Below are 25,019 nucleotides of genomic sequence, written 5' to 3'. Positions count from 1 at the left end.
CCAAATGACATAATTATTTTTCCAGATATGCATTCAATCACAATGAAAAACATCAACCCCACTGATGTACTTCTATGTGTGAAGTCCAAAACACTGATTTTTATTTACTTTTTTAATTTGTTGAGATATACCTTTACACTGCAGTTTTATATTTACTCTAACACTTTTAATTGTATGAATTTCCTACATTTCTCACACAAAATTAAAATTTAGAGATGGTACACACTCTGAAACAGTTGTGACTAACAGTATAAACCCAAATTTCCTACAGTAGTAGGAAATGAAGCATTTAAAAAACCTACTCATTGACTAAAACTGCAACTCTACTCTTAAGCTCATACAAAAAAACAGTTTTTCAAAAGTCTCCATCATATCCCTTTTAACCATATTCATATTTCTATATCTACTGCAGAATGTATCTATAAAGTAAACATATGGTTTTAAATCTATTCCAGAAAATTTTTTGGCAAAACCATGACAGTACAACAATATGGTCCAGATAGCAGGCCTCACAATCAGTAAAAGAACTAAGGAGGCTACCAAAGACTCTATTCTTACTGGTTTAAAGCTTCAAATCTTGTTAGAGTTACTTATTTAAGGAGGAGAGGCACTAGGGGACTGTACAGGTAAAATATAAACAAATATTATACTCGGTCAGAACCACATTCAGAACACGAATTCAATACTGTGTCCATGCTAATACAGACAGCCAATAATGGCACAATGGCACATGAAAAGAGGCTTCACATCTCTAATTATTAGAGAAATGCAAATCAAAACTACAGTGAGGTACCATCTCATACCAGTCAGAATGGCCATGATTAAAAAGCCTACAAATAACAAATGCTGAAGAGGATGCAGAGAAAAGGGAATCCTCCTACACTGTTGGTGGGAATGTGAGTTGGTGCAGTTACTATGGAAAACAGTATGGAGATTCCTTAAAAACTGAAAATAGTGTTATCATATGACCCAGCAATCCAACTTCTGGAAATTACAGTTTTGTCTGGATATATTCCTGGATATATATCCAGACAAAACTGTAATTCAAAAAGATATATGCACACCTATGTTCACAGCAGCACTATTCACAACAGCCAAGACATGGAAACAACCTAAAAGCCCACTGACAAGAAGAAGAGATAGATAAGATGTGGCACATATATACAATGGAATACCACTCAGCCATAAAAAAGGAAACACCAATGCCATCTGCAGCAACATGGATGCCACTAGAGGCTATCATACTAAGTGAAATTAAGTCAGAAAGAGAAAGACAAACACGGCATTATATCCCTTGTATGCAGAATCTAAAATATGAAACAAATGAACCTAACTATGAAACGAAAGCAGTTTCACAGACATACAGAACAGACTTGTGGTTGCCAAGGGGAAGAGGGTTGGGGGAAGGATGGAATGGGAGGCTGGGGTTAGCAGATGAAAGCTATTCTACGTAAAATGGATAAACAATAAGGTCCTACAGCACAGGGAACATATTCAATATCCTATGATAAACCATAAAGGAAAAGAATACTAAAAAAAAGTGTATGTGTAGCTGAATCACCTTGTTGTACAGCAGAAATTAACACTGCAAATCAACTATAATTCACTAATATATATAATATATATATTGAGTGTATATGTATGTATATATATGTATGTGTGTGTGTGTATCTAGTCCATGCTATGTAAGAGGTAATAATAATCAGTGGTGGCTTCTTTAATAGGGAATAATAATTTAATCAGGAAAAAAAACCCTTAATTCTGTTGCTTACAAACTTTCAGTACTTAAAAACAAACGAACTCCCTAGCCTGATATTTAGGGGCTTCCTCAATCAGGCTCCAACTCCTATCTTCCTAGCCTGACTTCATACTACCCTAATTCAGCTTATCCATTTCTGAACCTGACAGAAATACACATTCTTTCTGAGATAATTCAAGTGCTTTCTCCCCGCAGAAATGTGACATCCAACACTCCAACAGGTTACCCTCGTCTCCCAAATCTCTCTTTAAATTCTAAATGGCACCCTCTGAACCTTTCCCTTATCCCCCCATTCAGAACCTCTTTTAACCTTGAGTAGCATTTAGTCTGTACTTCTCACATTGCCATGATCACAATCTCTCTCATCTGTCTTGTAGTATAATTGTTTGCGTACATGTTATATTTCTTCTCTCAAACTAAATTCCTAAGAAGGTCTTGATATAGTTATGTTTGTACTGTCCTCACCAGTCCATGCTTTGCACATATTAATACAAGGAAATAAAAAAACATGCTGTAATAATCAATATTCTTACTGATACTCATTCATTAAGGAAATATTTGGTGCTGCTGCTAAGTCACTTCAGTCATGTCCGACTCTGTGCAACCCCATAGATGGCAGCCCACTAGGCTCCTCTGTCCCTGGGATTCTCCAGGCAAGAATACTGGAGTGGGTTGCCATTTTCTTCTCCAATGCATGAAAGTGAAAAGTGAAAGTGAAGTGGCTCAGTCGCATCCGACTCTTAGCGACCCCATGGACTGCAGCCTACCAGGCTCCTCTGTCCATGGGATTTTCCAGGCAAGAGTACTGGAGTGGGGTGCCATTGCCTTCTCCAAAGGAAATTTTCACTCAGTATCTACTGTATACCGGAGCAGTAGTATACCAAAATGAACCACTGACCCCACTCTCTCAATAACTTTATGGCCTAGAACATCTTCTAGACATCTATATAAATTACTATAGTGCTAACAGACAAATGCCAGAAGAGGAGCAAAGATGAAGTATAACAGTAACCAACAAGGAGGACAGATTATTTTCAAGTAGGGATGGATATGAGGATAAGTTTAACATTTGTGCAAGTTCTGAAGAACAGGTAATATCTGAATATGTAGAGACAGGGTAAAGTGTTTTAAGACAAGAGAAATAAATGCCACTGAGGCAGGAAATCTCAGGAGGATCTAAAGAATCATCAGTAGTTCATCCGTATACTGCATGTGAGAGATTATAGGGATATCGGAGAAAAATTTTAAAGGCAGCTATAGGTATACCTGACAAGACCTCAGAAGCCAAAAAAGGAATGAGAGCTTTAGTCTCTAAGCAGTGAGGAACTGTTTCAAAGTTCCTGAGCAGGGACTGAGTAATTATTCTAAAGGTCTACAGTGGACTGGAAGGGAAAAGGATGGTTGACAAGGAGACAAGAGGCTAGCACCATCCCACGAGAAAAGGATAGTAAAGGCCTGAACTAGGAATGAGGCACTAGGAATGGAAACAGAGGAATGGAAGAGAGATTTCAGTGGGGAGATTGGCAGGACCAGACACGTTCCAGATGTGGAGTACAAGGGCCTGCAAGTGGCAAAAGAAGTTTCTAGGCTAGAAGGAGGGTTGTGCCATCACCAGGATGTCTGTAAGTATTAGTCGCTCAGTGTGTCTGACTCTGCAACCCCATGGACTATAGCCCACTAGGCTCCTCGGTCTATGAAACTCTCCAGGCAAGAAGACTGGACCGCGTAGCCTTTCCTTCTCCAGGGGATCTTCCCAATGCAGGGATCGAACCCGGATCTCCTGCATTGTGGGCAGATTCTTTATCATCTGAGTCATCAGGATAGAGGACATTAAAGCAGCAGCAAGTTTGGGTGGGTGAAAACTGAATCCTGGTGATATCAGGTTTTAGTACTACTGGATATGCAGGTAGTGCCATCACAAATAAAATGTGTTGAACTATCCTATTTAGAAAAAATATAAAATTTTATGAAAAAAGAGTTGAGATTAATCTTCATTAAAGCTACAGTTCATGGGGCTGCCAAGAGTTGGACAGGACTGAGCGACTAACACACTAACACCACATCCTATTTAGAAGAAATATACAATTTTATGAAAAAAGAGTTGAGATTAATCTTCAGCAAAGGATTCTGATAAATGATTCAAACATGAATACGACCTCAAAAATATAACTCACATAGGCTATATTAAGTAGCAAATTAAAATCTAAAACCATTTATGAAGGAGGGTTTGACCTAGAACTTCATGTACCCAAGAATTATTTTCATACATGCTGATTCACAGGTAATAGTAAAGCAGATACGTGGAATGCAATGAGAACCTCAGTTTAAAATTATGAGGTGAAATGCTTCTGTTGAAATGGTAAATGCAGCTCTGTGCTGCCATTTGGCCCCAATTTAACTTAAATGCCATATCACGAGATGCTCAAGTCAGAAGACTAGGTCTAAGTGACAAGGTACCATTCCTTTCTATAATAAATACTTCCTCTCAATTATAAGAACTGAGTCGACTTAGATTTATCCCTACTATATCCCTAGAATCTCCAAAAGCCTAAGCAAAATAAAACTTCCAATTAGAAACTCATGGGTATTACAGCTATTCAGCACCCATATTTCTTAAGAACAAACAAAAGAATTTCATCAACATAAACTAAATTTAGATAACAATGAAAAGATGTGTAACATATAATTTGATGTTAATAAATTTTTGTTATGTGTGTGCTGAGTAAAAAAGTAAAATCAAATATTTGAATTGTGGTTAATACGCCTAATAAGTATATTTCCCCTGTTAGATTTATTCATTTACTTAATTCTACTTACTGGATACAATGTCATTATTTCAGTTTAGCTTTGAAAACAATACAAACTCGGTCTTTAATTATTAACATTTTTACTAACAGTAAGCAGAATTATGAAAAACAAATGGATTAAAAGGTATTTGTTTTACATACAGCCATCTCATGAAGATTATGCAGGTCATTTGTTAAAAACCACATTGACATTTTACAGTTGTGTGTCAATGCAAGGAAAGAACATACACTAAAAGTTAATAATGGTAATCTTTTGATCATAGGCTTATGGGTGATTTTTATTTCCTTCTTTTTGCGCATTTTCAAATTTTTCTATAATTAATGTTCATCATAACTGCACCAAGAAGAAAACTTATTTTTATAAGGAGAGAAGAAAACATTGATCAATTTAAAAGAAACATACTTACCAGATCTCTGTGAAGCACCCAATTTGCATGGAGGTAATGGATCCCATCAAGAATCTGGTAAAGTAATGATTTAACCATAGATCTTGGCAACTGCATGGGCTTTTTATTTGCTTTTGATGCACGGTGAAACTTAATAATATGCTAAAAATTAGAAAATATATATTAGAGTAACATAGTCTTTGCCTATGTCAACAAAACACAATAAAGGCTGCAATAAGTACATTTTAAGATCACGTATTAAGGGCCAATAATAACACAAAGAAAAATAAATAATAAGCTCAAACCAAAACAGAATCTATATTGAGGGTGAATGTGAGATTATTAATGTGGTTGTTGTGATGACTTACTGAAACCATTAAGATTTGCATTAAGTAAAAGCAAGAAGTAAAAAGGGTTTATAATTTAAAACCTGCCTTAAAATAGCATTAATTGTATTCTCTACTGACAGAAAGGGAAAAAAACTCTGTAAATCTTTACTGTTCTATAAAATAAAGTTAGTACTTAGTGCATTTGGGTAACATTACTGACTGCATGTATATCAGAATTATTGGAAAGTTCCACCTTACATAATGAAATTAGGATATAGTCTTAGTAGTCAATAGTAAATAGCAAATCACTAGACACAAGCAGGAAGAGAAAAATGGGGAATTCAATTGCATTGAAATAAATATAAACTGAATCATCATATCCAAATTTTTATGTACACATGTTATATTGTGGAAGGGGAAGAAATTCCATCTGCCCCCTGCACTCCCACATCCACCTCCATCTCCATCCAACATTTGCCCAAAACATGCCAACATGGGTACTAGATATCCGTGACAGAAGAGGTTCTTGTCAATATCTGCTATAAGGAAATTTCTTTCAAGACCTATTAGTCTGTTAAAGTTATTCTTGAAAAGAGTTATAATTTATAAAAATGACAAACCACATTCTATTGAATCAAAATTTAATTATCCAAAGTTTGAACTTACCGCCAAGTTTGAATTTGTTTTTTACTTTTGGGAGGTCCTGGGATAAAATGTTTAAATGACTTGATTCCTAATTTTAAACATGTGAAATTAGAATTTTTGGCTTCTTTTATATATTGTTTTAAAAAAAAACCCTAATATTTGCAGACCTGTACATATTTATTTGGTGGGGTGAATTTTAAATGGCAAAATGCTGCAAGAGAGGACCTTCACTTAGAGAGGAAAACTATTCACAAGCACATGACTGTTAAATATGAACAGTTAAATATGTGTACAGTGCAAAATAAAGTAATTTCCCTAGAACATATTAGGAAACTGCCATTCATTACCTAAAACTACAATCTCCCACTCAGGAACATTTTTTGAAGTGAAATTTCTGAATGTGACAAATACTATAAAACAGGATGTTAATGTTTATTGCTCTAATTCTTTTAAATCAAAATTTACCTTTAGCATATTTATTTTGAAACTATGGTCAACAGAGCAAGTTTTCCTTTCTGTACATTAGCAGTATGGAGCACATACATTTATTCTTCATACCTATATAAAATTATTATCCTAAAAATAAAGTGAGTTTAGACTTACCCATAAATCATGTTCTGCATAATCAAACAGCAGCCACACCTTCCTGTCACTGTGAGAAAGGAACACCTTCTGCAGGGCGATCACATTAGGGTGCTTCAATTCTCGCAAAAGCTGAAGGCAAGAGGAAGAGAAGGGTCAGTATTCTGTTAGCAGAGAATAATGTACTCCCATAACTTCAAAGTGAAATTTTTGAAAATTTAGACAATCCAGATAACTAGCGTTAAAAAAAAAAAAAAAGCAACACCATCACCCAAATACCATAACTTAGAGATAAACTCTGTCCACATCTTGGTACATCTCTTTCCAATCCTTTCTCTGTAATATGTATGTTTGGAAAACGGGATCCTTTTACATGGTAAGATGTAAAATAGTAAACAAAAGTAATACCATATTGCTAAATAATGAAGTGTATTTTGGCATGTGTGTAATTTTTTTTTTTAAACTACAGGAAAGGCTGCTAGGGAAGCAGGAATACTGTTTATATCCACTCCAGCATAGTATGTGCTCAATTTGACAAAAGGCAGAAAGATATTTAACAATCCCTAACTAACTTACCCATGCCGAGAACATGAGACAGGTTTTACAGAAGAGTACTGAGCGTAAAAGAATGAGTCTCAAACCCACTGATAAAACTGGTATGAAAAAGAGGTCCTATAAACAGAGAAACGACTAGGCCTTTCACAAAGCAGAAAGCTTCAAGCTGGACTCTGATAATAAGAAGGAAAGACAGACCATATCAGCAAGTGAAAACTTAGTTCTTGGCCCATAACAGGCAGTTGCTTGATAAAATGTTTATCAACAATAACATTAGCTGTTCAAGGTGGAAGTCTTCTAAATATGCCCACCTCACACTGTCCTTAACCAGGGTTCAGACTTAATAGGTATAAACACACTCAATTTGTTAAACACTTCAAATGCCTTTTAAATGTAAAGCTCCGTGGAAAATACACAAAGGAAGAGGGGACAAAGCTCCTACTGAATAATTTCTATGCGCAAGGTGATTGCATGTCTGTTTTTTCTCTCACTTAATCCTTCCAACAACCCTATGATGCACACAGAAGCTCGGGTTCAGTGTAAAAAAATAACTTGACCAAAGTCAAACATTAGAAAGAGAAGAGCTTTGGATTTAAATAGTTCTGCCTGATTCCAAAGTCCATGCTTTTTCCAGTTCAGCTAAAGTCCTTGTCATCTGTTCCCACAATGTAGAAGGGAAGACAGACATACAAACAGATCAACGAGGCAGAGAAAAATATTAGAGAGTTTGACTTTATTAAATGTCTACCCAGAGTATGTCCTCTTTCCTGCCCGCAGGGGAAAGGAAGGTAAAACACTTCTGTACCTAAACCAAGCTCCCAAAACACCAAACACTGGCACAGACCCCTGAACCCTGGACTCCATCTGTCTGGGGGAGGGTATGTCACATGTAGCAGTATTTAATCAACACCTCTAAAAAATTAGGGTTTTTTGTGACTACAAATTACTGATCTCTCTACAGTGAATCCACCTTAAGTTCCATGTTTAAACATTATTTCGAATAGGTAATACATCTACACAGTTCAAAAATCAAATGTACGTTAAAGGAAACACATCCACTCCTTCCCCAAGGGACCACAGGCTGGCCTCCCTCCTAGAAGGAACTTTTTTTAGTTGCTTGGTGAGTCTTCCAACTATTTATGCAAATGAAAGCAAGTATGAATATTTACACAAAAGATAGCACTTATGTTTTACTTTCTTATAAATCTTTCATTGTTCAGCACAGTATTAGTTTATAGAAACCTTTCTGGTTCTTTCTTACAACGCCAAGGTATTTCCAGGTCACTTTTTCGTGGTAAAATATACATAAAATTTACCATTCTAACTATTTTTAAGTGTGTAGCTCAGTGGCATTAAGTACACTGTGTTTCAGAACCGCCACTCTATCCCTTCTCTAGAGCCTTTTCTAGAGAAGAAAAGGCTGGAACTCTGTCCCATGACACACGGTATCTCCCATTCCCATCTCCTCCGGTTCTGCTTTCTGTCTCTAGAAATCTGACGATGCCAAGTACTTCATATAAATGCAATTGTTCAGTATTTGTTCTTTTGTGTCTGGCTTCCTTCACTTCACGTGTCTTCAAGATTCATCCATGTTGTATGGATGTATCCATGTAGGAAAGAATTCCCTTTCTTTTTAAGGGTACATATTAATAATATTTCATTGTATGCATATACCACCTTTGCTTATTCATGCATCCCTCCCATCACCCTATGGACATTTGGGTTGATTTCACCTTTGGTTATTATGAATAACACTGCCTTGAAGACTGATATACAAACATCTATTTGAGTCTTTGCTTTCAATTTTTTAAATATACTCAAAAAGTAGAATTGCTGGATCCTATAGTAATTTTATATTTGATTTTTTTTTTTAGCAATTGCCATTCAGGTTACCTTTTCTATGAAATACAGGAGGGAAGAGGGTAAAGTTTGCAACACCATGCATTTACTAGAAAATTTCCCCTAATCCCCAAAATTGCACTGTATAGCAATATACACTTGCAATTTCTGCATACCTATTACACTTTTTCTACCCTTCCAGTCTTTTTTTTGGCAGGGGGCATGTGACATGGTATTTGGGATCTTAGTTCCCTGACCGGGGATTGAACCCATAAGCACTGCAATGAAAGCGTGCAGTCCTAAACACTGTACCACCAGAGAATTCCAACCCTACAGGTCTTTATAAATCACTAAATATCAATGTGAAGGCAAGCAAAGAGTAAGAAATAGCAAACTATGTTTGTTTTATTCCCTTTCCGCATTCATTTTTCACTCTACAATCAGAATGGTGTTTCAAAATACAGACTACAAGCATAAAAAAGAAGGAAATTTTGCCATTTGCAGCAACATGGATGGACTTGGAGGGCATTATGCTAAGTGAAATAAGTCAGAGAAAGACAAATACTGTATGCATCACTTACACGTGGAAGCTAAAAAATACAACAAACTAGTAAACATAACAAAAAGAAGCAGACTCACAGGTAAAGAGAATAACTAGTGGTAGCCAATGGAGGGGGCGGTCAATATAGGGATACGGGATTAAGAGGCACAAATTATTAGGTGCAAAATAAGCTACAAGGATGTATTGTACAACACGGAGGATGCAGCCAAAATTTTATAATGACTATAAATGGAGTATAACCTTTTAAAATTGTGAATCACTATACTGTACACTGGTAACCTATATAATATTGTACATCAATCATACAGCAATAAAAAAAATACAAAACTGATCATCTCTGTCACTAGGGACAGAACTGAGGAATTAAAGCAAGCAATAAGGCAAAGGCCAAATAATGAGGAGGCTTACAGGCCATGCAGAACTGTCACAGTTCTCCAGTGAGGAGAGGTTCTACAGTGAGGTTCTCCAGTATCACTAGAAACATGCTGGGTGCAGTGGGTTAGGGGAGAAGCCAGCTGATATAAAAGGTACCATGCTGTGACTTTCTTCTGTGTATGTCTGATGGCTGGGCCACTGAACAAGCGACTCTGAGGGTGATGGAGTTTAGGATGACTCAGATATGACTTTACCGAATTATGTGTACTTGATGTATAGTTGTATTGATATACTTTTATACTGTTTTAACTTTACATCTGCCTCCCCTGGTAGACCATAAGCTCCTTGAGGGCAAAGACAATTTTAAATTTATCTCTACAGGAACTAGCACAAGGTATGGCATGTAGAAGGAGCTTTTCTAAGTGATCTCATCCAGTGTGGAAGTTTTAAATGTCACCTATACACATTAACTCCCAAACGTTTATTTCTAGTCAACGCATATTCCCTGAAGTCCAGCTATGTATATATATCTAAAATGCCTCAACATCTCTACTTGAACATCTGAAAGTCACACTGAGGTTGTCATCTTCACCTCTCCTGCCCTCTACCCCAACTGCTCTTCCCCAGCCTCAGTTAATAGCAACTCCATCATTCCAGTTACTCAGGCAAAAGTTCTCAATCCTCCTCAGGTCTTTTCTGGTCCTTCTATTTAAAATTATAACCACCCCTCTGCTTCTTTATTTTTATGCAAAGTATTATCACTACTGAACATAGCATATAGCTCTATATCCCTTAGGTATAATTCTAGAGAGCTTAGAAAAACAAAAGTTTTCTAGTAACTCGGGTAGGAAAAAAATTTTTACACTTCAATGGAGAAAAAGAAAGGCACATTCTTTCAGGTTATCTGATTCTGATGCTATGGAAGCTATTGTACAACTCTATACATTATAGATAACTGATGATAACACAGAATAATTCTTGCTTATCTACATTCACTCTCCCATTGTGGAAGATGTTAAAGTTACCTTAAATTGGACATCATTTTAATATTCCTGATCTACAAATTTATCTATCCTATACTCTTCTTTGTATGCTCAGTCACTTCAGTTATGTCTGAGGCTTTGTGATCCTATGGACTATAACCTGCCAGGCTCCTCTCCATGGGATTCTCCAGGCAAGAATACTGGAGTGGGTTGCTATTTCCTCCTCCAGGGGATCTTCCAAGCCCAGGGATTGAACCCACATCTCTTATGTCTCCTGCATTAGCAGGCAGGTTCTTTCCCACCAGCACTACCTGGGAAGCCCACAGATTCTTCTTTGAACAGGTTATAATTCTACTAGGTTCCTTCATTTAGTAAGTTACATAAAATCTTTAAAATGTGCTCATTTTATATCAGTCATAATTTTATCTGCTTTGAAAACTATTCTTTAATATTCATTTCACAGAAGTATCTCATTAGCAATAACATGAAGCTGCTATAGTCTTTATTTATCCAACTGAGTGCAAATGCTCATTCTTTTAATATGAAAGAGAAACTACTAGATTTGATTGGTGCATCAGAATTCCCCCTGGTATTAGGTAATATATATATACACATACACACACACACACACAATATTATCTTTCTAAAATTAAAAAAAAAAACTATTGAAAATACATCTGTTCACAAGGCTTCATTTAAGGAGTAGGGGACCTAGGTATTGTTTATTTATTTTATATTATTTATTGTGTGTCTCTCTCCATTAATATACAAGCTCCAAGAAGGCAAAGTTTCTGCTGGTTTTATATTCCTAGGGCTTAATATGGTCATGAGCACACAGTAAGTACTCAATAAATATTTGTTGAAAGAATTAAATCTACTGAATGTACCTGATTCTTACAAAAATCAAGCAGTAAGTAGCTTGGAATATTATAAAACGTTGCTATCTTTTCAAAAGGCATTTTGAATGATTTTGTCTTTTTAATAAGTTGACTAGACTATGTCTAACATAGTTCCTCTAGGGACTCAAACTTTCCACAAGCTACATTTACTTTAGGCTTAAAAAGGAATTGTTCTCTCAACTAGCACCCACTCTTAGCAAAAGTATAAGGGTGCTGGCTTGATGTAAAGAACAGAAACATAGCTCTTAATGGCTCAGGGTGAGATATTTAACCTGGTATAGAATTGGAAAAGCAAAGGGGTACTATGAGGGTATTCCTTAAAAGGGCTGTGAATGCAATAAATGCTACAAAATCCTGAAGAAAATGATACAAAGAACAGGAAACAAAGGAAGACACTTGAGGAATTGAAACAGCTTGATCAAATCAGTGATTACTTCCAAGGCTAGCAAAAAATAAATATGCTACAAATGCCACACAAATGCATTCTCTATCTACTGAAGGAACAAATAAACAAAAACAGTAAACAACACAAATGGCCAATACTAAAAAAACTGATAAGTAAATTATGGTATATCCATATATCACAGTCTCAAATATATATGTCAAGAGTTTTAAAATACATGAAAAAGGACTTATGCTATAATACTGTGATGTGATATAAAAAGGCTATGGCGTGATCATTTTGCAACATACAGAAATATCAAATTACCATGGTGTGCACCTGGAACAAAGATAGTGTTGTAGGTCAAATATACTTCCATTAAAAAAAAAAAATTTAAGAAAGGGAAACAGTGTGTCCCCCCTCCACCCCCAACCAGGCAAGCTGGAACAAAATTTCCCATTTCTTCGCCTTCATCAGATCTAAATTTCATCTTTTATTCGGGGGGAAGGTGAAGGGGATTAGAACATACCAGCCCAAAATGTGACACTCTGGCATAAGAGTGAGTCTGCAGTGAAGGCATGTGTGGTTCAAGAGATGAAGAAAGAAGCCGCCCTGGAGGTTCCCTTATCTGACTAAAAGTAGACAATAAGAACTGAGGACTGCCATAAATCCCCTCTCCCAGGGAAGTTTTACGACCATGACAAAGACAGAAAGTCGGCACTGCCCTGGACCAGCACAGACAAACTATGCTAAGACAGCCCTTATCTTCCATTGGTTTCCCCTACATATTCACCTTCCCACACTGTGCAGCCCCTCCAAGTCTTAAACCCTTTCCTTTGTCTTGTCACGTCCCTACAATTAATTGCTCTTTGTTAAAAATGGCATATCAGGTCTCAGGCCTACCCATTTCTTGGCATTTTCACTTCTAGGAAGGCCCCTGTGTCACACAAAGCTTAACATCAAATAAAATTTGTATGCTTTTCCATTAAAAAAAATAAAATATGCAAAATATAAAATACATTTATAAAAGAGGAAATATACCACAACATTAACATAATTATCTCTGGATAGTGAATAATGTGTGATTTTTTTTCTTTCTTCCTATTTTTCTACTTTACAAGTTTTCTATAATGAGCATTACCTTTATGTTTTACACACATGCATACACACACACACCAACAGCTCCTTCTCTGCAGAATTCTACCTGCTAAGATAAGATACTATCATGCAAGCTAAGCTTCTTATACAGTTGATCTGAGAAGGGATAAAAGAAAGGAGATGCTTGTACTTGTACTTCCCCAAATTCTTGGCAATATCAGATTTTACCAATGAACTTTAATCTCTTGTCACACAGATATTTGTTCAACATGACCTCATACAACTATAAATATGCCTTAATCACACAAACAGCAGTTTAGTATAGCATGATTTTCCTGTGAAAGTGCCACAGTAAGTCATAACATCTCCTGTGCCAGACACTTACAGAGCACTAACATGATCCCAAAGAAGCCTTAATGAAGAACGTGCAGGGGGCATGCCAAGACTTTATCTGGTCCCCCTTCCATGCGGGCATCTAAGTGACTATAAAAAGTGTCTACTTTTCACTGTCCTAAACAATCTAAAGCTATAATCCTAAACTTTTTTCTCTAAAGCACTATTTAGAATTCTGACTCCATTTGGGGAGCCTTGTGCTAGACTAACAATTACAGAATCCATTTGTATTTTTATCCATACATCTTTCTTCCTCTTTCATCTGTACTTTCTTTTCTCTAAGTCTCTGATGCCCCCAGGGCTTCCAGATTCCTTTTTCAGGGTATCTAAATGGAAAGGGTCCTCTTATAAACTTCAATAACTCACTTATCTCAAAGTAACTCCAATTTTTTATTCTTATTTGATCTGTTATAAGTAACAGTATGATTCATTTGACCATTGATCTTTATTTTTAGAAAACTTTATTTTAGAAAGCATTCATTGAGTGTATCTTTTTTTAAAGTGTGTAACCCTTCCCTCTCTGCAAAAAAAAAAAAGAAAAGAGGAAACAAACTTTATGGCAAACAGGAGATTCACCTAACTTCAAAATGCCCTAGCATTCCTGAACTGAAATTTAAGAATTAGCGTTTTGAAACCTGACACTTTCACACCTGTGGCAACCTTCTCAGGACTCCACAAGCACACAGAAACATTACAACCTTCCAGCAGGTGGCACTCACACTCTGAAGAGGGGTCTAGAAAACAGTACACCAGCCCTGGTTCAAGGTGGCCCTAAATTGTTTGCTTTCTTTTATTCTATTAACACTGCTTAGGTACTTGTCATAAGGTTCTAGGAGGTCGGTGTTCCCCATCACCACCCAACGAAAGTTAATAGTGAGATAGCAGGTATAATGCAAAGAGTACAGATTTTAGAATTCAGAGACCTGAGTTTGAGCCCTGACCATAGCTGTATGACATAAAGCAAGTTGCTCAACCCCTCTGAGCCTCATGGAGGAATAAAAATATCTACTGACAAACATATAGTTTCTGTAAGGATTAAATGAATGTACATTAAATAACACAATGCTTGCTGCTGCTGCTGCTGCTAAGTCGCTTCAGTCATGTCCGACTCTGTGCGACCCCATAGACGGCAGCCCACCAGGCTCCCCCGTCCCTGGGATTCCCCAGGCAGGAACACTGGAGTGGGTTGCCATTTCCTTCTCCAATGCGTGAAAGTGAAAAGTGAAAGTGAAGTCACTCAGTCATGTCCGACCCTTAGCGTCCCCATGGACTGCAGCCCACCAGGCTCCTCCATCCATGGGATTTTCCAGGCAAGAGTACTGGAGTGGTTTGCCATTGGCTTCTCCAAACACAATGCTTGGAAAATATTAAATATTTGGCAAATTACAGTTGTTATTCTTACACCAACCACTCCTGGCAAGGATGTTATGAGGACTGAATGAGATGATACATGTACCGTGCATGGCATGCAACAAGTTCATGATAAGCAATAGTTGTTATTACTGTACGTAAGTGAGAAAGGCTAAGCACTTCAGGCAGTCAGAGATACTTGTTTGCAAGAGAGATGCTGCGACGGGGAATGCCATCATGCCACCTCCTGCCATCGCATCTCCTTCCCAAAGTGCCTGAGACTCCAGTAGATTCTATACAGTATAGTTATAAGGTCATTTCACTTTACACTTTGCAACAATCTAGTTTCCTTTTCTCTGACTTTAAGTACTTGGTCTGAGAAAGAGACTGAAACCAAGTGAGAGCTGTATAAGCTGTATAACTTCTTATAAATAAGAAGTTTACATTCTGTGACTATGATTACATATATGTTCTTTTAAAAGTGTGAGTGTTTAACCTTTTATGCAATGTAGTCCATGAGAAAATGGAATACACTTCTTATAAATCAATAGCATTCTGAATATATGAAGTTAAAATATCTGAAAAAACAGATGCAATTCAAAATAAAGAGCTAATAAAGTAAAATCTCAATTATCTGGAATTCTCAGAAGCATTCTGTTTCACTGAGGGATTATCTGAAAATCTTTTCTTGCTTCAATGATCCTTGCCGAAAATGTTCCCTACCTTCACAATGATCAAAACTAAATTTATCTTTGACTTTAGGCATATTTTTAATGTCTTAGGGTTTCAATAAATGTGAACAAATATGTATTTCCTCATTTATTCTTTTTTTCTCCTTGAAATACAATGAGGAGAAAAAATAAACTAACTTAAAACTCCTTATTTAGATCCGGCCTTAAAAAGGAAAAAAGAATTTTCTCATTCTCCTCTGTCTCTAGTCCTCTTCTTTTTCTTCTCTTCTATTCTGCAGTCTCTTTTGATATCTTACCCATGTACCTGAGGTTTAGCCACGACTCCTATGGAGAATCCCAAATCTCAATCTTTACCCTTCATCTCACCCTTAAACTCACACTAGTTTCCAACTGTGCATTCATAAATCCATATGGAAATCCCACTGTGCCTCAAAAACCACAGATCCAAAACTGAATATCACTCACTCATCTCTACCTCTTGGTGGGTCCACTGTTCTCAGAATTACATCAGTATGTCCCAGTCACCAAGGCAAGCAAAACCTTAAAACCAATCAGTGTTCAAGTGCTGTATATGACATCTTTTAAATATCACTCAGGAATTCTCACCTAATAATCTAAATAAACCCTTAACTGGTATTTACACATGTGCTCTTGTCTCTGCCTGGACAGATTTTTCCTATCCTCTTTGCCTGATTAACCCCTACTTGCATTTTAGAAAGGACTGGTTTATCACTGCCTCTAAAAAGCCTCCCCTGAAACTCCTAGTTTCAGTGGTTACCTCTCCTGTGTTCCTTCCATACTGTATTTCTCTGAACACGACATTAATTAAATTAGGACATAGCTTAATTATTGAGCCCTGCCTCAATAGACTACATGGTTCTTTGCTGTTGTTCAATTGCTCAGTTGTGTCTGAATCTTTGCAACCCCATGGACTGCAGCACGCCAGGCTTCCCTGTCCATCACCATCTCCCGGAACTTGATCAAACTCATGTCCATTGAGTTGGTGATGCCATCCAACCATCTCGTCCTCTGTTGTCCCCTTCTCCTTCTGCCTTCTATCTTTCCCAGCATCAGGGTCTTTTCAAATGGGTCAGCTCTTTGCATCAGGTGGCCAAAGTAGTGGAGCTTCAGCATTAGTCCTTCCAGTGAATATTCAGGGTTGATTTCCTTTATGATTGACTGGTTTGATCGAACTGGTCTGGTTCTAGTATGTAGGAACTATCTTCCATCTCTACATTTCCCCTGTCAACAAGCCAGACACAGGGTAGGTATTCAACAAATGCTGGCTGAATTAACTGAGTGAGGACCTGTCAACTATCTCCTCATGCACTGACATGCATATCACCTACTACATCCCATGTATTGAAATCAAAATATCTTACTAAAATAAGAAGTCTAATAATGTTAACTCTCCCATCCTAAAATCTTGAATGGCTCCAAAGGTTAAACCTGGAAATAAAACATTTAAGACTATCTACAGCAAAGGCTGGAGTAGGAAATGTCAACCCACTCCAGTATTCTTGCCTAGAGAATCCCATGGATTGAGGAACTGGGTGGGCTGCGGTCCACAGGGTTGCAAAGAGTCGGACAGAACTGATGCGACTTAGCATGCACGCATGCATGCCAAAGGCTAAATCTATTTTTCTTATAAATAATTTATTGACAGGGGGAGAACCTGAGATTCAAGATAAAACTAGATTGTAAAGATTTTAACCAAAGATGAGGCAGGTAGATAAGACCCAGGTTAGGAACAGTGAACTTTGCCCTAGTAAAGTGGGTGTCATAACTGACATACACTGCGGCCTTCACCTTCGGAATACTCCCTATACAATCTCGATCGGATTCCCAAGGTCTCCACTGCACAGAATTCTGCCCATTACCTATCATCTCCTGTAAAACCTTGCCCTGGGGCGTGGAGATGAAGCAAAAATATGTTGGAAGATACCCAGCAGGTAGCAATGACTTAAAAGTCACAGTTCATTAATAAATATTTAAGTGCCCAGCAAATTTCAGGCACAGGGAGCCTCTGTTAAGCCTCTCTTAATGGCTTAACAGAGACAAGCAGATTAAGAGATTAATCAAATTTTAAAACTATAATCACGATGAGGCTATTAAGAAAAATACAGAATAGGCATATACGCAGACATGACCTAGTCTGGAAAATCAGAGAAGGTACTCCTAATGAAGTATGCTTGTTGGAAAGAGAGAACGGAGAATGACAGAGATTCAACCAGCAAGAAGAGTGTACTAACAGACATTCTCATCAGGCCATGAATACACTGAATCGAAGAACTCCTCTACTATTCATCTTCTAGGAGCAAGTGTCAAATGAAATCCCTCTATATTCTAAATCTGCCATGGCAGACTTCTATGATCTATAACGGAGCTCTTCTTCTTTTCAGATGAATATTTATAAAGCCACTTACAGCACAGGACCTGGGCACAAAGTACGCACTCAACAAGTTCTGTTGAATAAGAAAATGAAAACAATAGTACAAGAAGTGATTTCCAACACGATGGTTACATGACATTTATTCCACATTGAGAGAATACTGTTTTCAAAAATGCCATTATTTTTTTTTATCAACAAGAAACTTTCAAACAAAATTAGGTAAGAATGTTCAAGAAATTTCATAAGCCTAAAAAATAACTTGAAATTGGTAATTAATTAATTCAGCAAAATAAAGTAGTAGTAGTTTTATCAAGTTTTATCCTAGATAAACCTTATGTTTAGGTCGGTATACTCTCAAGTTACCTGGTATTACCTCTAACTCATATTTTCATAACTTACATTTCTAAAAATGTACAGTTTCCACTTTCTTTAGTAAAACCAGGCAACCAAGTAGCCCTGGCATTCATCTCTTCCCTCCCACCCCCAGGTCCTAGAAGGTGCTGACTGAGGATGTATAGGGAGAAGGAAGGACTTTTTCTTTCTGAAGGAACTTATCTAATAACACATGTTAGATATTCCACTTCTCACAATGACAGGCATTATCAATTGTCAGACAACCTACCCCAGATCTTTCAAGAAAATGTACTAACACAATTTATAGGTATGGGTTTGATTAAGTATTAATGGCTAAATTACCAGGACCAATAATTCAACATATTTGATATCACTGTGCTTCTAGAGAAGATAAAAGCAGTAAAGTCAAGGCTCAAATAAATTAACCATTTATAGTTCCTGAAGATCTCACAGGAATTTTCACAACAGTAATAAGGAAAGCTACTAAATGATCTGAGCAAAATATAACTCAGGAAATGTCCCCTACATTGTTTCCATTAAATGGAAAGACTATTTCCTTCCTACTCTGCTAAGAAATCTTTATGTGTATTATGAGAAAACACTGAGGGGGATGAGTTTCCACAATGAAATAAATGATTTCTTTTATATTAAAGGTCTATTTGATTTAATCAATAAATTCTATTTCTTCTGAGTGTAACTTTAATTTTTTAAAAGAGCCACAATGTGACTGACATATGTGGTTTTTATGAAAATATGTTAAACAATGATTAGGAAAAAACTAGAAATCACTATAATAGTTAAAATAGTTCACAGTATTACCATTTTCCATAATTTTGTGTTTAGCAGAGCACATATGCAAAAAGGACAAATTAATCTTAAAGTAAGCTTTCTTGGAATGATTTTGGAGCTTTGAAATTTAATGTCTACTCAAGGCTCCTTACAATGAACATATAAAATGTCAAAATTACTAGACTGTCCTCTTTGAAATGTTCTTCTCCAACATAAATTCTGATTCCACTCTTCAGTAAACTTAAACATCCACTTTAGGGAAAGCTCCTTTTAAATAAAATCCACAGGGAAAAGGTGGATTAATCTGACTATAAAACTATCTTGTACAGAAAACATATTCTAAACAAAGGCTAACAACAAACTTGGAAAATATCACCAAATTGTAAGCCATCAGGGGACTAATTTGCTTGATTTAAAGAGCTTATGAAAAATCATTAAGAAAAAAAGAAAAACCCTTCAACAGTGGGTACAGAATTTGAATAGACATTTCACAAAAGTAGATACAAAGTTAAATAACAGACTTTTAAAAATGCTAGGCTATCTCAGAATTTTACAATGATGACAAAAGATCAAATAGCTGAGATACAAGTACAGCATGTACAATAATCATGAGGCATGTATTTTGTGTGTTTTTTGGTGTCGAAGGATGTGTTTGTTCTGGTTGCAATTTATTGCCCAATCACCTGTTTGATAAGGGCAGATAACTACAAAATGACTAGCTAGGACTCAGAACATAGTCCAGTACCTAAATTAAGTAAAATTAAAGGACTGCAGGGGAATGAAATCAAAAGACTGTGTTTTCACTTATGGCTACTAAAGGGGAAAGGTACGGGGGAAGATAAATTAGGAGTTTGGGATTAACACACACACACTGCTGCTGCTGCTGCGTCACTTCAGTCGTGTCCAACTCTGTGCGACCCCATAGACGGAAGCCCACCAGGCTCCCCCGTCCCTGGGATTCTCCAGGCAAGAACACTGGAGTGGGTTGCCATTTCCTTCTCCAATGCATGAAAGTGAAAAGTGAAAGGGAAGTCGCTCAGTCGTGTCTGACTCCTCGCGACCCCATGGACTGCAGCCTACCAGCTCCTCCGTCCATGGGATTTTCCAGGCAAGAGTACTGGAGTGGGGTGCCATCGCCTTCTCCAACACACACACTACTATAAACAAAAGAGTCAATAAGAACCTACTGTATAGCACAGGGAACTCTGCTCAATATTCTGTAATAACCTAAATGGGAAAAGAATCTGAAAAAGAATGGATACACATATATGTATAACTGAACCACTTTGCTATACACTTGAAACTAACACAAATTGTAAATCAACATTACTTCAATATAAAATAAAAATTAAATTTTAAAAAAAGACTGTTTTCACTAACATGGCAACCACATCAGATATTTTGTGCAGCCAGAGCATCCACAGAAAGCTTGCTTTTTAATTTTACTAACTTCAACTTACTACTTACCTTCCATTATCTTTTTCTCCCTTTTATCCACCCCCCATCCTCCACTACCCTTGCCAGCTTTTCAGCATAGAGATGAAACTGCTAGGAAATGTTTTCATCAGAAGATGAGAAGGTTGATTAGCAGAGAGCTATTCTGAGGGGAGAAAAAAAGAAAAAAAAAAATTTAAGGAACTGCAAAAGAGATACTTAAGAGAAAGAGGATCACACAAAGACTCAAAATATGTGCTCAAGAAGTAGAAGCTGCCTTCTCCCAGGAAAGAATATGTACAGTTGTAAAACTCAAAAAGAATTTCCTTTCTCTCAGAAGGGAAAACAGATCATGATTTCAACTGTTGAGAGAAATGTCTATTGATTTGTCAACTTCTATCAGAGGTATTCAGGAAGCTTAAAAGGAACAGTTTTCTCCACTGAAACTATCAATTCCATGAGGACAGATATCATGCTTGCCTTATGTTATTTACTGCAAGGAGAAGAACAAGGCCAGTCATGTGGTGGGCAATCCGTACTTTTTGAACCAAGGTGAAAGGTAGAAACAACGCCAGATAACAATAAAAGCCAGGCTGCCCTTGATAGTCACTGGTGAGGAGAAACCACTTGGCTATGAATAGAGGGGCACAAATGGCTCAGAGAGGTGGTTTTATATGTTTTGCTCTGTTACAATGGGTAAGACTTCAATATTTTTTAAATATGGAGACAGAAAAATTCATAGGGAAGGAATGCTCAGATGTTCACTTACGACCCTTTCTAGAATTTTTGCTAACATTAGCCCAAATGAATATCTAATTGGTTGAAGATTTGATATTTTAAAAAGAGTAGGAAAAAACCAAATCAAGCAACATAGGATTATGATACAGAACAGAATGGCCTCCTTAAGAGCAAGTCAGTATGGCAAAATCAACTATTAAACCCTGATATCTTTTTCCAACTTCTTTCCCTTCCTTAACTTGTAAACCCACAAATTCTTTAAAGGTGTCCCTGTAACAGTGGCAACAAGACCTTGTGAAAGTCATTGGTTGGTAAGGCTGAGGTGGTGAGGAGGGGGAAGAACTAAGACAATAGGGAAAGAAGAAGAAGGAGCTGAAAGATCCTTCAGGAAGGGTATTCTCAAGTCAGGAACTCCTAACATAGTTTCAGTTGTCAATGTAGTGATATGGTAAGATCCACTCACATAAAAAAACAAAAAACGTGATCTCACATGAACTCCCATGGTTCAGAACTCCTCAGTTCTAAATCTACACAATCTGTTAAATGTGAGTACTTTTTAAAAAAGATCTGATCAAAGAAAATAATGCTACTTTGTCAGCAGTTTCTCTTATCCTAAAAATATTCCTGAAAATATCAGCACTGACGCTCCTGGACAGCCCTGATTCTCCTGCTTTCTCACTGGCTGGCCTCTCGCTTGCTTTCTACCTCAGGCCACACCAAACCACCCCTAGGCTACCTGATGCACCACGCTGCCTCATACCTTCACTCCAGAAAGTAATCCACCAATCTGCAAATGCTCATATACTCAGCTTCAAGATTTATTAATAGCTCAAGCATATTGTCCTTTCGAAGCCTTTTCCTGATAGCCCCTTTTTATCTTTCTCTGCCCACCACCCACCCTCTCTCAACACACAGCTGAGCACTCTTCATTAGTACCTAAAGAACCAAAACAAAACAGAGTCTCTTATAAAGAGATAAAGTGAAGTTGATCAACCCAAGTTGATCAACTGTAAGTAAAAAGGCAACCTGACTTACAGGAATTTATAGCTCCTATCAGAAATCAATGGAGGACACCAGCCAATTCCCAAGTGCCAAGTCTTTCATGCCATTCCTGGACTTTCTTGTTCACATGACTCAGCCAACCATCCAAAGTCAAAAAAGAAAACCACCAGGCAACGAATCAACTGAAAAAGCCAAAAACTTCCACATTTATCCCATAAAAATTCCTTAGTCTACGAGCAACTCAGAACTCATTGCTCCCATAGCCTTGAGTTTCCCAGTTTACAAGTTGAAGCCTCACAATAAACTCATCTTTCTGCTTTGTTTTACTGAGTATGCAGACTTTGGTTTTTGACATACCTTACTATTCTTACTTCTCTCTCTATCATACCACTTATACCATCTCACTGTTTTACAGAATCTGATCAGACACTGTTCTAGGCAGGAATCCTCCTTTTTCATTCATCTTATTCCCCAGAGCCTAGGACAGAACTTGACATGTAACGTGAACTCTAAGCAAAGTGAAGTATAAAAGACTACTTGTCAAAAATTTTATAAATACAAAATTCAAGACTATCCACCAAAGCAACACCCTAACTAGATATCTATTGCTTTGCCAACAATCCACCATTAGAGCTACTGAATTTGGGCCCTAGAAATAAGCAATTACAAAACAGAAACATTTCCAAATAGAAATAAATGTACATTTTTTGCTTTGATTATGAAGGAGGCAGGTTAAAACGTAACTCAGTGTATACTATGTTTCTTCCCAGATTTAAATGTGATTAAAACTATAATTCTACGTGCAGGAATGTGTTTCAACTATATTACTATATTTCCATTGGCCATAATTTTACAGATTTTCTATAGCCACAAAAATGGTTGTTACAGTTCTAAAAAGAGTGACGAAATCTATAACTCATAAATCTTTCAGTCACATCAGTTCAGTTCAGTCGCTCAGTTGTGTCCGACTCTTTGCGACCCCATGAATTGCAGCACGCCAGGCCTCCCTGTCCATCACCAACTCACGGGTTCACTCAAACTCACATCCATCAAGTCGGTGATGCCATCCAGCCATCTCATCCTCTGTCGTCCCCTTCTCCTCCTGCCCCCAATCCCTCCCAGCATCAGAGTCTTTTCCAATGAGTTAACTCTTCGCATGAGGAGGCCAAAGTACTGGAGTTTCAGCTTTAGCATCATTCCTTCCAAAGAAATCCCAGGGCTGATCTCTTTTAGAATGGACTGGTTGGATCTCCTTGCAGTCCAAGGGACTCTCAAGAGTCTTCTCCAACACCACAGTTCAAAAGCATCAATTCTTTGGCGCTCAGCCTTCTTCACAGTCCAACTCTCACATCCATACATGACTACTGGAAAAACCATACCTTGATTAGATGGACCTTTGTTGGCAAAGTAATGTCTCTGCTTTTGAATATGCTATCTAGGTTGGTCATAACTTTCCTTCCAAGGAGTAAGCATCTTTTAATTTCACGGCTGCAATCACCATCTGCAGTGATTTTGGAGCCCCCCAAAATAAAGTCAGCCACTGTTTCCACTGTTTCCCCATCTATTTCCTATGAAGTGATGGGACCAGATGCCATGATCTTCGTTTTCTGAATGTTGAGCTTTAAGCCAACTTTTTCACTCTCCTCTTTCACTTTCATCAAGAGGCTTTTTAGTTCCTCTTCACTTTCTGCCATAAGGATGGTGTCATCTGCATATCTGAGGTTATGGATATTTCTCCTGGTAATCTTGATTCCAGTTTGTGCTTCTTCCAGTCCAGCGTTTCTCATGATGTACTCTGCATAGAAGTTAAATAAGCAGGGTGACAATATACAGCCTTGATGTACTCCTTTTCCTATTTGGAACCAGTCTGTTGTTCCATGTCCAGTTCTAACTGTTGCTTCCTGACCTACATATAGGTTTCTCAAGAGGCAGGTCAGGTGGTCTGGTATTCCCATCTCTTTCAGAATTTTCCACAGTTTATTGTGATCCACACAGTCAAAGGCTTTGGCATAGTCAATAAAGCAGAAATAGATGTTTTTCTGGAACTCTTTTGGTTTTTCCATAAGTCATTTTTGCTTAACTGGTATGTCTTATGTTAATGACACAGAAAGTTTGAAACATTTTTAAATTGTAAAGGTAATTAATATACGCTCAATTTCAAGATTTGAATCAGAAGACACAGAAAATCACAAAGAAGCAAATACAAATCACCTGTAATCCCACCAAAGACAACTTGGTAATACTGTGATATGTACCTCCTAAACTTTCTCCTGTGCACACACACATGAGATAATAATAGCCATCAGTATGACCATGAAAAAGCTGCCATTTATTATGACCTTATCACAGAATTATACAGGAACTAAGCTAAGTAATTCAGCCACATTATTTCATTTAATCTTTAAGAGAATTCAATGAGACAGGTACTGTTTCTCCCTCTCTTTCACAGTAGAAAAATGAAGGAGGCTTGGGATTTCCCTGGTGGTCCAGTGGCTAAGACTCCACACTCCCAAGGCAGGGGGCCCAGGTTCAATCCCTGGTCAGGGAATTACATGCCACGTGTCACAGGAGTGAATTCACGGGCCACAGCGAAGAGTCCACACGCCACAAGGAAGATCAAAGATCCCACATGCCACAACTAAGACCTGGCGCAGCTAGGTAAATATTATATATA

The 25,019-nt window shown here is 37.4% G+C and overlaps 1 protein-coding gene across 6 annotated transcripts in view; it reads right to left on the bottom strand.

Annotated features, from left to right (window-relative positions):
• Positions 1-25,019, bottom strand: part of CDK19 (cyclin dependent kinase 19) — a 169,849-nt gene that overhangs the window by 47,185 nt on the left and 97,645 nt on the right. For all 6 annotated transcript variants that reach the window (XM_019967215.2, XM_019967213.2, XM_019967214.2 and 3 more), the window contains 2 exons: positions 6,530-6,640; positions 4,974-5,114 (listed from right to left, as the gene is read on the bottom strand). In XM_019967215.2, coding sequence (XP_019822774.1) covers positions 4,974-5,114; positions 6,530-6,640 — 252 coding nt within the window. The remainder of the gene's footprint in view (positions 1-4,973; positions 5,115-6,529; positions 6,641-25,019) is intronic.

The sequence above is a fragment of the Bos indicus genome, chromosome 9 (assembly GCF_029378745.1).
Source record: "Bos indicus isolate NIAB-ARS_2022 breed Sahiwal x Tharparkar chromosome 9, NIAB-ARS_B.indTharparkar_mat_pri_1.0, whole genome shotgun sequence".
In the NCBI taxonomy this organism is placed as follows: Eukaryota; Metazoa; Chordata; class Mammalia; order Artiodactyla; family Bovidae; genus Bos; species Bos indicus.
This window is presented reverse-complemented; position numbering and strand designations above follow the sequence as displayed.